Genomic DNA, 16,595 nt, shown 5'->3' with positions numbered 1-16,595 from the left:
TTTGAACCTATGCGTAATGCAAACACCAAACAGAATGTTGCCATAATGGGCAATGGGCAGAGCTGGAGCATGGACAGACTGGTAAAACATGACCCTCCTGCTTTACTCTCTATGGAAGGAACCGCTAGACTAATTGATAGTAGATACATGGGAACAGCATTTAGAAGGAAAATCAAAGCACCTGTATAGCATAAAGATTACATAGCGAGCTAATGATCAGTGTGTTTTAAGCTCTTACATTTCCCCCCCCCCCATTGTCATCTGTGGGTTTAGGCTCACGTACTTAGTTATGTTTCTGTTCCTTTTTGCAAGGTCATTGGGTGGAGTTATATGAGGACTTATGCTTTTTATAAAACCTTGGAAGGTAAGATGTGTTGTAATATTGTTTTATTAGAGTAGTTTGTCCCTACTCCCCTTTTCCATTTGGAACATTCCGACAGTTGGCCTGTGAGCTTGTCTTTAAATTTTGGGTGATGCTTAACTGAGGCGAGACTGCTGATGTTTTGTGGAGCAGTGGAGACATTCAATAAAGGCTATTCTTCAGGAACACGCGGCCTGTCTAATTATAACACCCATGTTAAGGATTTTGCCTGTCTGAGCACATTTAGCACCACAACCAAGGATCCAGGTCTGGTGGGACGTCACTTGGATGGTTCAGGGCTTACTCAGGCTGGGTCCAGGTGTGGGTTCAAGTTGGTGGGGGCCTTTTATTTCCCTGTGGCTCCGAGCGGGTGGCCAGCAAACTAATCCTTGGGATCACTCTGGCAGTCCTGGGTTTCGGTGAATATGCAGGGCTCAAACTACAGGGCTGGCATCGGAGGGTCCAAGGCAGGCCCCCCGGCTAGCAAAGCAGTCTTTCCAGGGGTAGCAAAGAATTAGTACACACCAGGCCACAGCAGCAGGCTGTCCACTGGGAGTCCTTCTGCAGGTCCAGAAAGTGAACTGAAGAGTGAGCCTGAAGGGGCCTCCTTTGAAGTTGGGAGAAGTTTCTAGAGGTTTCTCTTTGAAGTGCTTGGAATTTCCCGGCTCCACATACCCGGCTTCAAGCTGGCTGCAGAGACACTGTGGAGGAGACAAGCCCGTTATGTGATGATAGAGCACAGACTATTCAGTTGCAAGTGGGACTGTGCCCTGCTCTGGCCCCCATCCTGCCAGCAGATCGCCCATTCAGTCACACCTAATCCCTCTATTCTATGACTGTCTCGGAGGAATTCAAAAAGTCTAACTGTCAGTTACACCCTGTCATGAAACCCAGGAGAGGCTACAGGCACTACATGGCTAAAGGCACAAAAAAGGCCAACTTTCTAAAAGTGGGATTTTCAAAATTGTATTTTAAAATCTGACTTTACCATCAAAGGGGATTTTTAATTACAGTTTGATAGATACCAAACATGAAATGCTTATCTGTCCTCAATCAAAAGTTAGCACTTAATAAATGTGATAAGGCACCACAATGTTATCCTATGGGGCAGACAGGCCTCACAGTAGTGAAAAACACATTTAGGAGTTTTTCCCTACCAGGATATGTAAAACTTAAGGTTACATGCCCAACCTTTCAATAACAATACACCCTGCCTAGAGGGCTACCTAGGGCCTACCTTAGGTGTGACATATGCAATAAAAGGGGAGTTTAAAGCTTGGCAAGGTGGTTATATTGCCGAGACAAATTGGCAGTTTAGCACTGCATTCAGGCTGCAATGGCAGACCTGTGACATGCTTTAAGGGGCTACTTAAGTAGGTTGCACAATATGTGCTGCAGGCCCACTAGTAGAATTTAATTAACACGCCCTGGTTTTATGGAATACAAATTGTACACAGGATATATAAGTTAATTAAATATTAAATGGTTCAATATCATGGTTAAATTAATTTAACCATGTATAGGGTAGTGAGTACAAGCAGTTTAGAACTGGTTAGCAGTAGTAAAGTACAAAAAGTCTTATGGCCAACAAAAACGAAGGCGGACAAGTCTAGCACCCAGCGTTGCCACAGATGCGCCACTTTGTAAACCCCTGCGCCACATTATACCTGTGTCAGGTATAATGTATGCAGGGCGGGCGTTCCCCCGAAAAAAGCCTCTTAGAATTTGCGTATTGAAATCTATAAGCTTTCCCTTCGCTACTTCTAGGACGCCATTGCATTAATATATTATGCCTGCCTCACAGCAGGCGTAAGACTGACGGAGGTCATTTCACATAGGACTTGCCTCATGTGAAAGGACACTTTGCTGGAGTTGTGTCTGTGTTCAGACACACCTCAGCAATTCGCCACTTTTGTTCCTACAGATACCTCAGAAATACTGACATATCTGTAACTCCTCTCAACATGGACAGCCGTACAGTAAATACGGCGCATCCATCCTCGCGCAAGGAGGGCGCACTGAAAACTGTTACATCGGTGTTTACACGCAGCGACGTAACAGCTTTCATAAATAAGGCCCTAAGTGTGCAGCTTACTTCAGGTCATCACGGATGATGTATCAAGTTCTGGGATTTCGTGTGACAATATAATGCATCCTGTGAGTTGTTCACTAGATTTTCTCTGTATTTAACAAATTACATTAACATTCCTCGTAGGTTTGATCTGTAAGAGAAAGCTCCCGTACTGGAAACAGTCCCTGTGATGACATGGAGTGAGATGGCTTCTTGGGCTGCTCCCACACTAAAATAGGTGGAAGTTAGTAGCCCCCGGAGCAGCAGTGAACCGCGTCCTCCTGAAAACGTTTGAGGCCTTACATTTATTTATTTATTTATTATTTCCAATTAATCACTGTTTCTTCATAGCTCTATAGAGACAGAGACCTCCAACTCCATCATGATCTGCTGTTAAAAAGCCTTTGTCAGCATGTATGTGATTTTACCACAAACATCTTAAAATGTCTGGTCACATAACTATCCACATAAGAATTAGAATGAACTGACGGATTGGATCTTAAATATGTGTTACTGTACTGCCATCTCTATAGTTAAATGGAGCTTTCCGATTCGTAAAAGACTGTCCTATTGTCTCTCTCCGCAAAAAAACAATGTGTTAGCTTTTAATTCCCCACTCACCTTTGTGCTTTCTTTGATTCCAGAGATAGCCTGTGCGGGAAACTCCAGTGTACAGGAAACATTGTGAAACCACTAAACGCCTTTGTGACTGATTATGACAATGGCATTTATAAATGCACTGCGATCGACTTTGAACTGGGGACAGATGTGCCTGATCCAGGCTTGGTCCACAGGGGCACAGGCTGTGGAGTTGGGAAGGTAAGACGACTTTATATTGTTTCATTTATTAAGGGTCTGATTTAGGGTTTGGCAGATGGAGGTTAAGCCGTCGATATTGTGGGAACTTCACCCTACCCCCTACCGAGGGTCCTCTGCTCACCAGGGGCCAGATTTATCAAGGTTTTACAAAACTAAATTGAGATTTATCAAGTCACGCAAGACAACCTTGCGTGGCACCGCATGGCTTGATAAATCTGTAGTAAGGCAAGGCAACACAAATCTCTGCCTTGCATTACTCTGCCCCAGGGAGGTGTTCCATGGGTGGAGCGTGGATGTGCCCTCATATCCACCCATGGATTTTGGCACATTTCCAGATTTACCATTAGTGGAAGACCTGGGAATGTGTAAAAATGCTACACCTCCCCAGGTAAGCGTAAGTAGAAGAAATATCTTTATGTTCGAGGCATGTGGGCTGTAGATCACATGCTTTGCATAAGTCTGCCATCTAGTGTTGGGTCTGGATGTTTACACATTGTTTTTCTATGAAGAAGTCTTTTCCAGTCACGAGGTAGGTGACTCCTCCTTTCGGTGATAGTGCGCATGGGCATTGACTCCATTGTTAGATTGTTTTTTTCCACCATAGGGTTCGGACGTGAATTGCTGCGCTCCGGTTCAACACCGTTTCGCGGGTTCCCCTCAGTGCGCAATCCACTAACCTCGACGGTATTGTTTCTCAATCGCGTTTCCCATTCTCAGTGTATCGTCTCATTCAGAAAACCTTCGATCGGAAAACTCGTGGTCCGCAATTGGGCTTAACTGCTTCGGGTCAGCTCGCAGTCGATGGAACAAACTCTATTTAAATTCTGTCCCGGGTGTCTCGCAAAGTTTCCGCGCGCTGACTTACACGAAGTATGCAACTTGTGCCTGTCCCCGGAACACAACGCACAGGACTGCGATGCCTCCCGCTCTTTTCAATCAAAGAAGATGCTCCGTGATCGTCGGGCTCGACGTCACGAAATGTACCAGAATAGCGGCTCTACTCCGGATTTCTTTGGAGAAGACTCCAAACACGATGTATTCGACGCGCAAGGAGCATAAGAAGAAGAGGAACACATTTTCCTGTCCAAAGCCGATTCCGACTTGGAAGAAGACGTTCTGCATGGTCAACGTATCATGAGTACGGATTCTCCTCTGCCCCAAACTATGCCCAAGAAAAAGGCTCTGGTCCCTCCTCTGCCTTCGGGCCAATGTCGGCACCGAGAACATGTTTCCAATGCCCCACTTTGGGCTCGGCACCAAACATCGACCAAAGCCTTCCGGCTCAGGACCAAGTCGGCCCCATTCTGCCACCAAAGCAAAACCTTCGGCGCCGAAATCCAAACACGTCATCGTGTCCATCCCTTCGATACTGAAACCTAAATCTTCGGATCCGAAAACCTCGGCGCCGAAAAATTCTCAACCAAAGATATTGGAACCAAAAGAAAAAACAGCTCCTGCCCTATCCAGGGAGCCTCGTTTTGATGTCTCGCCTATCAACCCGAACCCCAAACAGAAGGAACTTGTTATTAACCCAAAAACAGGTCATATTCATGTCAAATTACCAGCCAAACGGAAACCAGAGATGGAGGAAGCTTACCACATTCTCCTTAAGAAGAAGAAGAATGTGGGTACTAATCCTTCTCTTCATCCTATTAACCCTCCTTCCCCACTTAACCCTCATTTAATCATTACTCCTACAAATTCACCACAACCACAGTCACCTGACCACCAGGATGACGGAGATGGGGATGCACCGCATGACAATGGTCCAGATGCATGGGATGATTACAATACTGATCCAAACACTGGCAATGACCCAGATCTATGTCCTACAAAACCCTCTCCAGCTGCTGAAAATGTAGGGTACATAGAATTAATTGACAGGGCTGCTCAATATCATGGGGTTCAGCTTCACAAGGAGTCTCTTGTAGATGATTTTCTTTTTGAGACATTAAGTTCTTCTCAAAGAGCAACTCATACACTACCCATGCTTAAGGGCATGCTTAAGCATGCAGACAATATTTGTAATGACCCGGTGCGTGCAAAAATACTAACACCACGGGTAGATATAAAATACAAACCTGCACCTACAGACCGAGTCTACATTACAGGTCAAGTTCCCTTAGACTACCTAGTAGTTTCTAACACTAAAAGAGCAAACTCTCAAACAACAGGAGTTGCTCCTCCTCCTGACAATTAGTCCAAACTTATAGATGTCTCTTGCAAAAGAGTAGCTGCGAAGGCAGCCAATCACTGGTGTATTGCCAACACCCAGGCTCTCTTAGCAAGATACGACAGGGCTCACTACGACGAATTGGAACAATTGCTCCAATTCTTGACAGACGAACATAAATCAAAGGCACATGTTTAAATTCAGTAAATGAAACTAATTTCCAACACTTCTATTAGTTGTGCTTTAGACGCAGCTGACACAGGACCTCGTGCTGTCAACACCAGTGTTCTATTAAGACGACATTCCTGGCTAAGAATTTCATGATTTAAACCCGAAGTACAGGCTTCCATTTTAAACCTACCCTTCGATAAAGAACACCTCTTTGGTCCTGTGGTGGAAACTTCTTTAGAAAAAATGAAAAAGGACAGAGAGGTTGCAAAATCTATCGGGGCTTTACAGACCCCATCTGGTCGGGGTTCCTTGTGCCGCTTCTTTTACAGAGGGGGCTCAAAAAATGTATCCACAGACACCTCCTTTTCCTATAAAGGCAACAATCAGTCACACTCTTCCAGAGGTTATTTTAGAGGAGAATTTCGAGGCATAAATGGCAAGGGAAGGGGCAAAGGTAACACACCCCGTACTTTCGCTGCAGCAAACAAACAGTGGCTTGCCTCCTCTTCCCCCGATCATTCCACACCCATCGGGGGACGTCTCTCTCAATTTTTTCCCGTCTGGAATACAATAACTTCAGACAGATGGGTCTTAGAAATTATCCAATCTGGTTATTGCCTGGAGCTTACCGATAATCACCCAAACGTTCCTCTGCGACCACACAAAATGTCACCAGAGCATCTGGAGCTTCTCAAATAGGAGGTTCACTCTCTACTGTAAAAGGGAGCTATAGAGTCCGTCCCATTACAATATCAAGGGGTCGGGTTATACTCCATATACTTTCTTATACCCAAAAAGGACGGTTCACTCAGGCCTATATTAGACCTCAGAGAACTCAATCTCTATATTCAATCGGACCATTTTCTCATGGTAAAACTCCAACAGGGGCTCCCACTCCTTCAGCAAGGCGACTTTCTGTCTACTCTAGACTTAAAGGGCGCATACTTCCATATTCCAATACATCCCGCCCATCACAAATTCCTCAGGTTTGTGGTAGGGGGACAACATTACCAGTTCAAAGTACTCCCATTCGGAGTCACCACTGCTCCCAGAGTATTCACCAAATGCCTGGCAGTAGTCGCCACACATCTGCGATGACAACACATTCACGTCTTCCCATAGTTAGACCACTGGCTCATCAAAGCCAGTACTCTCACAAAGTGTCCACAGCACACTCAGAGAACAGTACACTTACTGAACATTCTAGGATTTACAGTAAATCTGTTGAAGTCCCATCTCCAACCCTCCAATACACAAACGTACTTGGGAGCCACTCTAGATACACAAAAAGCTCTAGCCTGTCCCAAACCAGTCAGAATCCACAATATTCAGGTTCTAATTTCCAAGTTTCAGCCTGACCGGGGGGGGGGGTGCGTGGCCAGGCTGCTGAACAAGATGGCTGTGTATCGCTGAAACTCCACCAGGGAACCCAACATCCTTGCTCTATCCTGCCACTATCCTAAGTCATCCTACCTACCGGCGGCAGATTCGGTGCAGTGATGCGCCCTCCTATGACAGAGACGTCCTGAACGGCCGAAATGCTGCGGAGCTCATGATTGGGTGCTGCTGTGTTCGAGACTGCAGTGCCGGAGACCTGAGTGATCCAGTATTTGGGGCGAGGCCGTCATGCGCACTCTGGACGGATCCTGCTGAGCCTACCTCGCAACCGTGCATGAGTGGCAGTGCCTAGAGACCTGCTGGAGGGCTGTTGAGCACGATCCACAGCTAGTTCTCCTTTACCTCGACCTTCGAGTCCTCGGCCCACAGGTAGGCTGGTCCGCGTCGCTCCCGGAGGCCCCACGGCGAGAGGGGCCGTGGGTGAGCCTGGGGGCCAGCCACCCGGCTGATCGGGCCGGTCGAATGTGTGCTGTAGGAATGTTTGTCTGGCCGATCGGGGTGGAATGATGCGAGGCCCCGGCACAGGCTGAGAGCTGCGGAGTTGTGGACATGCGGCCTGGGCCTGAGCTGTGCATGGTGCGCCTGCTCGCTGGATCTGATCTCCCCTCGCTGCCTGGCCTGTGATGTTCGTTCTTACTACAGCTTACCTGGGGTACATTTGAAATAGCACCGCACCTCGCCGGAACCGATCGGAGCCTCATCTCGGTGAATGGGGCCACGAGGGCGCTAAGTTTCTGTTTATGCTGGACTGTCTCAACTAGGGGCCCTAGAGTTGTTTTTATCAGGCACTACGCTGTTATCCCTGGTCGTTTTTTTTTGGGGGGGGGGGGCCAGGCACTTATATCCTGAACCAAGATTTGCTGCGCAGTTCCGTGGCCTCCTGGCTTGCTGCCCACCAACATCTGGTCCGCAGACAGCGTCATGGTACATAAGGACCCTAAGCAAAGATTGTTGCAGTTTGATCGACTGAACGACCCGTCTGTGGAGCCTGGAACTGCCATGGCTGAAGGGGGGCTAGAGGTGGCCAATTCTGTGAAAACTCCTTCTGGATCGGACGCTCTGATGCAGGAACTGAGAGCGGGTTTCAAGGCCTTAGATGGGCATTTTGATACCTTAGAAAAGTGTCTGGATACCATGGGGGCTAAATTGGATGCGCATGAGAAACGCCTGGACAATGCAGAGGGCAGGGTGTCCGATCTGGAGGATGGAGCCACTCAATCCACCAAACACCTGGACCGAATGGAGAAAATCCTCAAAAATGTTGTCATGTAAAACGAAGATTTGGAAGCGAGAAGCAGGCGCAACAACGTACACATTCTTGGTGTTCCAGAGCACACAAATACAGGCCGCATGGATCTATTTGTTGAAACCCTGCTTACGGATCTCTTTGGTAAGGAGGCTTTTACAACCACTTTCCTTGTGGAGCGTGTGCACCACTCCCTTGGTCCTCGTCCCAACCCGGGTTGCCCACCTAGACCCATTATAGCCCGCCTTCTAAATTTCTGGGACAGGGATACTGTGCTACGAATAGCGAGAGAAAATGACACTATATCCTGACAAGGTTCGACGATAGTGCTGTTCCCTGACTTCACTGCTATAGTCCAGTAGGCAAGGAGGAAATACACTGGTGTGAAGGCTACGCTTCGCAATTTGGGACTCAGGTATGGCATGAGTTACCCGGATCGTCTTCGAGTTGATGTCGAGGGGAGGTCCCGAATATTTGATACCCCCACAGCGGTTCAGGAGTTTTGCAGAGACTACAAGGGGAGCTGCAGTGCCAATAGCTAATACCTTTTAAGAGTTTCTCCCCCTCACAGCGGCTCGGTGGCTAGTGTGGAAATATTTTCCTCCAAATGATTGAAACTGCTGGCCCCAGAGTGCAAAGACTAATTAGTCTGAGACTTTTTGTTTTAGGGCAAACAATGTATTTTTGATTCTCTTACAAAGTTGGGTAGTTGGCGAGGCGTTGCCTCACCCCAAGTGTGTATCACTTCAAATTTGCTATAATAATCGGAATGTACATTGTCTTACACCTTCTTTATTACCTATAATGTTTCCATGTTACATTCTATTTCTTAGTTAATGGGGATACTTCCTGCGATTGGGTGCGCAGGGATGGGTGGGGGGTGGAGGGTGGATTTGCTCATTTTCACAGGAACATGTTGTGTTCTTAATGCGATGCACAAACACAGTAATTATTTTATTATTTTAATGTCTTTGTGGGGTAAATTATCCACCGTTTCAGACCTGGCACTGATCACTTGGAACGTAAGGGCTTAAACAACGCAAGAAAGGGGAAACAGGTGTTGCATCATTTACAAAGACACCAAGTTGATGTTGCATTTCTACAAGAGACGCACTTACCAAAGTCAGCTACTACCAGCTTTGCTTCGTCGTGGGGCCCCATCCCTATTTCACGAATTATAGTACAAATGCCAGGGGTATGGCCGTACTGATCCATAGATGCCTGCCCTTCCAATTTTCTAGGGTTCGTAATGATAGTGAGGGTCGCTACACAATGGTAGTGGGTCACTTGATGGGACATTGCAAGGCGTTTGTTTGTGTTTATGTGCATAATGTTGACAGTCCAGAATTCTTTCACGACCTACATGCCCAGCTAATACAGTTAAACGTAGACTACATTTGCATGGGTGGGGACTTTAACCTCCTATTAGATCCCGCGCGTGACAGTACGTCCGACTCTCCAGACACTAAACCTTGAGCGTGCTGCACGTTGCTGGAACTGTGCAGCACGCTTTGTCTAATTGATGCATGGCGACACTCCTGGCCAGGGGAATCAGCATATACCCACTATGCAGCACAGTATGATACCTGGACACAATTAGATTTTTGGCTTGTAACCCCTAATTTGGCAGCTTGGTATCAGTCATCCCAACATTTACCTAGAACGTTTTCTAATCACTCCCCTGTTGTGTTAATGGTTAGCATCCCCAGATCTGAGGGTTGTGAGAGACAGTGGAAGTTCCCTGGCCTGGCGCTGATGGAGGAGGTGTTCCGTATAAAGCTTCGAGATGCTATTTTGGAATATTTTGAATTAAATAAAGGGTTGGTTCTCCACCGATAAAATCATTAGTGCTATTAATGCCATGAACGGCTTGACTGCCCCTGGCCTGGACGGATTCACTGACAATATTTATAAAGCCTACAAGAACCTTTTAGCGCCATACCTTCTTGAAGTATATAATGAAGCTCTTGAACGTAAGGAGCTACCTCCCATACTACGTGAGGCTGTAATAATCCTTCTACCTAAGGCTGGGAAAGACCCGCTACTATGCGGTTCATACAGGCCGTTGTCACTTTTAAACCTTGATTATAAAATTCTTGCAAAAATGATTGCGTTGAGACTGGCCCTGCTACTAGATCGAATTATCGCCCCAACTCATCGGGCTTTGTCCCTCACAGATCGACAGCTCTGAATCTGAGTACACTATTTGCGGTGATACACAGAATCTCGCCGGAAGTTCCGGCGCCTGCCGTTTTACTTGACACCAAAAACATTTGACTCCTTGGAGTGACGCTTTTTCTTGGCAGTTATGAGGAAGATGGGAATGCCTAAGTGGTTCATTGACCTCACTGCACTACTTTATACTCCACCTACCGCTAGGGTTAGGCTGAACGGCACTCTGTCCCCTCAGTTTACTCTTGCCCGCAGCACCAGACAGGGCTGCCGCTTTCCCCACTGCTTTTCATCATTGTGCTGGACCTCTTGGTCGGACAACTGCAGGAGCTGCACCTGCATAGGGGGCTTCAGTTCAATACAGGCCCTCTCCTAATCTCACTTTACGCCGATGACATTATTCTTTATGTTAGCCATCCTCAGGAGAATTTGGAGCCACTAATCAGAGAGATCATCAGATTTGGTGGATTCTCTAAACTGGGCATAAACTGGGGTAAATTGGAAATGTTTCCCCTGACGCCGAGTGCCATTAAGTGGGATTGTGAGTTCCCCCTGTCATGGTGTGATGATATGGCTAGATATTTGGAAATCCAGATCCATAGGGAAACTGAACAGAATATTTTACTTAACTGTGGCCCAGCATTACATACGCTAGAGCAGCAGGTGGAACGTTGGTTAAGGCTCCCTCTCTCGCTGGCTGGTCGAGTAGCGATCATAAAAATGGTGGTCCTTCCCAAATTCATATACCTGTTCCACAATATTCCCATTCCGCTACCCAACAGTTTCTTCCATACTCTCCATTCCCACCTCATCAGGCTTGTTTGGGGAGGTGGCAGGGCCAGAGTTAGTTGGGACACACTGACCTTACCGTATGAAAGAGGAGGATTTGGGGTTCCAAATTTTCAGATTTATTATCTAGTTGTGCAGTGCAGCTTTGCGCATTCCTGATACCACCCTCACGCATGGATTCTTTATACTAGGCCTGAGGCTGATCTAATGCTCCCAGCCTTGTTAAGAACGGTATTACGACAGGGATTTCCCAGAGACCTCCTGGATATCCAAACAGTATCCACCACTAGCTGGGCCTGGCAGCGTGTGACAGGTGGGCGCACCCTATATTCCTCTGCGATCCCAATTGTTAATAACCCATGGCTGCCCATTACTGAGGAAAAGCTGGTTCAATGCACACTCACCTCATATTCCTTAGATAAGATTGGGGACCTATTTCCGGAGGGTCATGTCTTCTCTAGCACAGAGGAAGGGCGGTTTAGCGAGGCATCTTTTTTGGATCAGCTCGTTTTCAGAGAGCGCTCAGGGCATGGATTACTGAATTCGCCTTGGATCCCGTGTCCTTCCCACCACTAACACTATTGATCACGAGCAATGGGGGTGGCCACCTGATCTCCAAATTATACAGATCATGTATGGCTTTAGTCCCTAGTAAGGACACCAAGATGGGAGCATGACCTGGGGCACCCAATACAGGACTCGCACTGTTCCTTTTGTTGTACCCAGACCAAAGAGCTTTCCCTAAACAGTAGACACAAACTGATTCATGTTAAGTTCCTGTGGAGGGCATACATGCCCCTGCGAAAATCAACTCTATTGACCCCAACCGACCGCATAAGTGCCCTAAGTGTGGAGTGCAGCATGCTGATTTTGTTCAGATGACCTGGTACTGTTTCGGGATTACTGGAGAGCTATTTACACAATTGTATTGCGTATGATTCACCTTGATAAAGCCCCTACACCCGACGTTGCTTTGTTGGGATATGTACACGACTTTCCTAAACAGCTGTGCAAATTCATTGACATTGCTCTTTTACTTGCAAAGAGGGAGATAGCGCTTCGATGGGGCAGCAGTGTCACTCCTACAACGAAAGCTTGGCTTAATAGCCTCATATTTTGTAACGCAAATTGCGAGCTGTATGCAACAACTCAACCCCCTGCATCTAGACCCAAGGATATTTGGAGCCACCTGAAGAGCTACTTGCTAGACATTGGCTCTACCCCTACTTCACAGCAGCCTGCAGGGATAGTTCCCACTGGGGTGGGGTAACCCTGCACTACTATGTCTCCAATAGACATATCTCCTATGCCGGGAGTAATGGGTGGTAGGCCTGAATGGATGGGATCGTTGGTGGGTTGCTTAAATGTTGTTAGTACAGTATATAATGTATACGCCCCACCAACATCACAGTGCGTGGTGTCTAAGATCATATCTTCTCAGTAAATATTGCTCTTTTTTTGCATTGTCGCAGTGAGTAACCATGTAATGCATGTAATGTATTCACTTGAAAATGCTACAAAAAAAATGTTTCAGTCCGACCAGTCATTATCAGCTCAGGTATTCATGCAGCTACTGGGAATGATGGCATCTTTCATCATGATAGTTCCCTATGCAAGACTTCAAATGTGTCCCCTTTAGGAATATTTAGCACGTCAGAGGAATCATTCTCAGGGTCAATTGGCAGATCTAGTTCTGGTGGACGTCCGCACTCATCGCTCTCTGTAGTGGTGGAATCCACAGAACCTTTCCAAAGGGCGGCCTTTCATCGACCCAGTTCCATAGACAGTGCTAACATCAGACGAGTCGCTCAATGGTTGGGGAGCTCATCTTCAAACTCACACAATTAAGGGATTGTGGAGTCAAAAGCAACTCCACATCAGTCATCTAGAGCTGCTTAGAGAGTCTTTTAGTTTGTCCTGTTACGCACAGACAACATGACAGCCATGTATTAGATACAGAAGCAGGGGGAACACACTCTCTCCAACTGTCACACCTTGCGCAAGCCATTTAGAGGTGGGCCATTCATCACAAAATGTATCTCCTAGCGAAACATCTCCCAGGAGTGAACAATCTGATTGCAGATCTGCTCAGCAGACAAAGACAACAGATCCACGAGTGGGAACTTCACCCTCAAGTTCTCATCCTGTTCTCCAGATGTGGGGCTTCCCAGAAATAGATCTGTTCGCCACACACCAAATCGCGAAATGACCAAACTTCGCCTCCAGGTATCCACACCCATTATCTAAAGGCAATGCTCTATGGATGAACAGGTCAGGGATATTTGCCTATGCTTTTCCGCCTCTCCCACTCCTTCCACTAGTAGTTCTGAAACTCAGGCAAACATCCCTCACACTAATCCTGGTAGTTCCCACATGGTTCACTACCCTGTTGGAACTCTCAGTAGTTCCTCATCAAAAACTACATCTCACATCCAGTCCCCTCACACAGAGCTATGGAAAGATAAGACATCCAGATCCCAAGCCTCTGAACCTTGCGATCTGGCACCTGAAATCATAGAGTTTGGTTATCTCAATCTTCCACCAGACTGTATGAATATCATTAAAGAGGCCAGAAGACCTACTACAAGAGCTTGCTATGCAGCAAAATGGAAGCGGTTTGTTATTTATTGTAATAAAACCATATCAACCCACTTGATGCTTCAGTTCAAAATATCATTTGTTATTTACTGCATTTTCAGTACTCAAATATAGCATACACATCTATACGCTTACACCTCGCAGCAATAGCTGCATGCCTTCAAAATAGACAACATCTGTCTCTTTTCAGAGTGCCTAATGTTATCAAGGCTTTTAAGGAAGGACTTAAAAGAGTTATTCCACCAAGACTTCCACCTGCCCCAGCATGGAATCTTAATATTGTCCTTACCAGACTGATGGGTCCACCCTTTGAACCATTGCACAAATGTGAACTGCAATTTCTTGCTTGGACAGTAACTTTCCTCATTGCTATTACATCACAGAGGAGAGTGGGTGAGCTTCAGGTACTAACCATAGAAGAACCATTTTTACAAGTACACCAAAACAAAGTGGTTCTTCGCACAAACCCTACATTTCTACCCAAAGTAGTATCTGCCTTCCACATCAATCAATCCATTGAGTTGCCTGTGTTGCTTCCTCAACCAGATTCAGTGGCAGAACGAGCTCTATACACCTTAGATGTCAAACGAGCATTACTCTAATAAATAGAAAAGACAAAACCTTTTCGTAAAACCAAACAACTCTTTGTTGCTTTTGCTCCACCACACAAAGGCAATCCCATTTCTAAATCAGGTATTGCACAGTGGATAGTCAAATGTATTCAGAAGGGCTATGCAAAAGCAAAGAGAACTTTACCATTTCCCCCTAGAGCGCATTCCACTCGCAAACTAGAGGCTTCTATGGCTTTCTTTGGAAACATTCCCATAACTGACAACTGTAAAGCTACAACATGGTCTACACCACACACATTTACAAAATACTATTGTGCAGATGTGTTAGCCAAACAACAAGCTAATGTAGGCCAGGCAGTTCTACGTATACTTTTTCAAATGACTGCAACAGCTACAGGTTAGCCACCGCTCTGGGAGATTACTGCAGTATAGTCCATGCGAAACATGTGATCTACAGCTCACATGCCTCGAACGGAACATGCTACTTACCCAGTATGCATGTGTTCTTGGCATGTATAGCTGTAGATTCACATATGCCAACCGGCCTCCCCGGGTACCTGTACCTGTTCCAGTACTATCTTACTTAGATACATACGCATGGACATCTCTATTCTACTCATACTAACTCCATTCTGACCCTCTACGGGAAAACAATCTAACAGTGGAGTCGATGCACATGCACATTATCACTGAAAGTAGGAGTCACCTACCTCGTGAATGGAAAAGACTTCTTCGAAGAAAAACCAAGTGCAAACATCCGGACCCAACTCCAGATGGCAGACTTATGCAAAGCATGTGAATCTACAGCTCTACATGCCAGGAACAGATGCATACTGGGTAAGTAGCATTTTCCTTCTCCTCGTGGCTTGCTGCGTTGCATGAAAGGTTGATAAATATGCCCCCAGATTTAGACATGTCCGCTGGCTAGGTGGACATTTCTTAACATGGACAGGAACTGGCATCATTGCAGTTCCTGTCAGTGTATGGAAAGAAGTTGAGTCACATCAGACCATTCTCGTCCACACTCCCATTCAGTATATGTCAAACTAGTTCCTATTTTCTCAGCCCTGTTGACAGATTTAGGAGCTGATTCACTTTCAGTAAAAGACTGCAGAGACAATATTCAATCAATCAATCAATCAAGCTTTATTGCAGTTAGATTTACCATAAAAGCACATACAAATAAGACAACAGTACAATAGGTCAGGCAATTCAATTCATACATGTAATCTCAATTATATAGATGATTGTTTAGACATATCCTTAAAAAATTTTTAAATTTAAATACTATCCAGAATTCTAAAATTGTTAAACAATGATCATTATAAAAAAGAATAAAATGCGATCTTTTCTCTCAATATCCATTAAACTTAATGCTAATATGTAGCAGCATTGTTTATCAAGTTCCTTCGAATTGTCCACATTGAGTGCAAGAATTTAGCTACTGCAGAAACAATCACTGCGTTGGTATCAGTTTTTAATATACCCAGGTTTTTACACAGCTGAATTATCCATTTCTTCCTAATGCAAGCATATACTGGACAGAAAAAGATAACATGTACGGGAGTTTCTTCCTCAACTCGACAACCTGGGCAAGGACGTGCCGGGCCCCCTTTCCACCTATCAATATTATGATAAAAAGGCAAAGTGCCATATCTAAATTGCAAATAGAGCTTCTTTGCTAAAGTGGGTTGTATTGCATCAATCTCAGGCTCAAAGCTATAGAAGGACTTAACGTCCAAAAAAATATCAGTTAAGCTTGAAGTTTTTACTGAGCGAAAGAGATTCCTTAAATTAGATTCTTTTACAACGCTTGCCATGGTTTTCTTGGAAATAGCTGGGCAGGAAGCCTCGGGATTTAACCAGAGTTCCTCAAGCCCGCTCGATGTAAGTAACTGTCTTACAAATGTTAACCAAGGGATCCTACCAGATCCTAACGAAGCCATGACTACTTTGAGCTCCTCCTTATAATTCACCAACTCAGGAATGCTCCACAGGCGCTTCCAATAAAGTAAGGGCCGGACAGTAATAGCATCTGCAATTGGGCAGATATTCAAATCTAATCTGAGCAGAGCCAAGGGAGTACTTTTTGGCAAATCCAATAATTGCCTTATAAAGTTATTTTCAGTTATTGATAGGTTACTTACTGGTGTGTGTCCCCAAAGTTCCGCCCCATATAGGGATGATGCCCTTGCTTGAACTTTGAAGATTTCAAGGGGGGCACT

The 16,595-nt window shown here is 45.7% G+C and overlaps 1 protein-coding gene across 1 annotated transcript in view; it reads left to right on the top strand.

Annotated features, from left to right (window-relative positions):
* Nucleotides 1–16,595, top strand: part of LOC146866832 (disintegrin and metalloproteinase domain-containing protein 9-like) — a 762,935-nt gene that overhangs the window by 616,505 nt on the left and 129,835 nt on the right. Inside the window, exon 16 of the mRNA XM_085601842.1 lies at nucleotides 3,077–3,251. Coding sequence (XP_085457968.1) covers nucleotides 3,077–3,251 — 175 coding nt within the window. The remainder of the gene's footprint in view (nucleotides 1–3,076; nucleotides 3,252–16,595) is intronic.

This window comes from Triturus cristatus, chromosome 1_2, assembly GCF_964204655.1.
Source record: "Triturus cristatus chromosome 1_2, aTriCri1.1, whole genome shotgun sequence".
NCBI lineage: Eukaryota > Metazoa > Chordata > Amphibia > Caudata > Salamandridae > Triturus > Triturus cristatus.
This window is presented reverse-complemented; position numbering and strand designations above follow the sequence as displayed.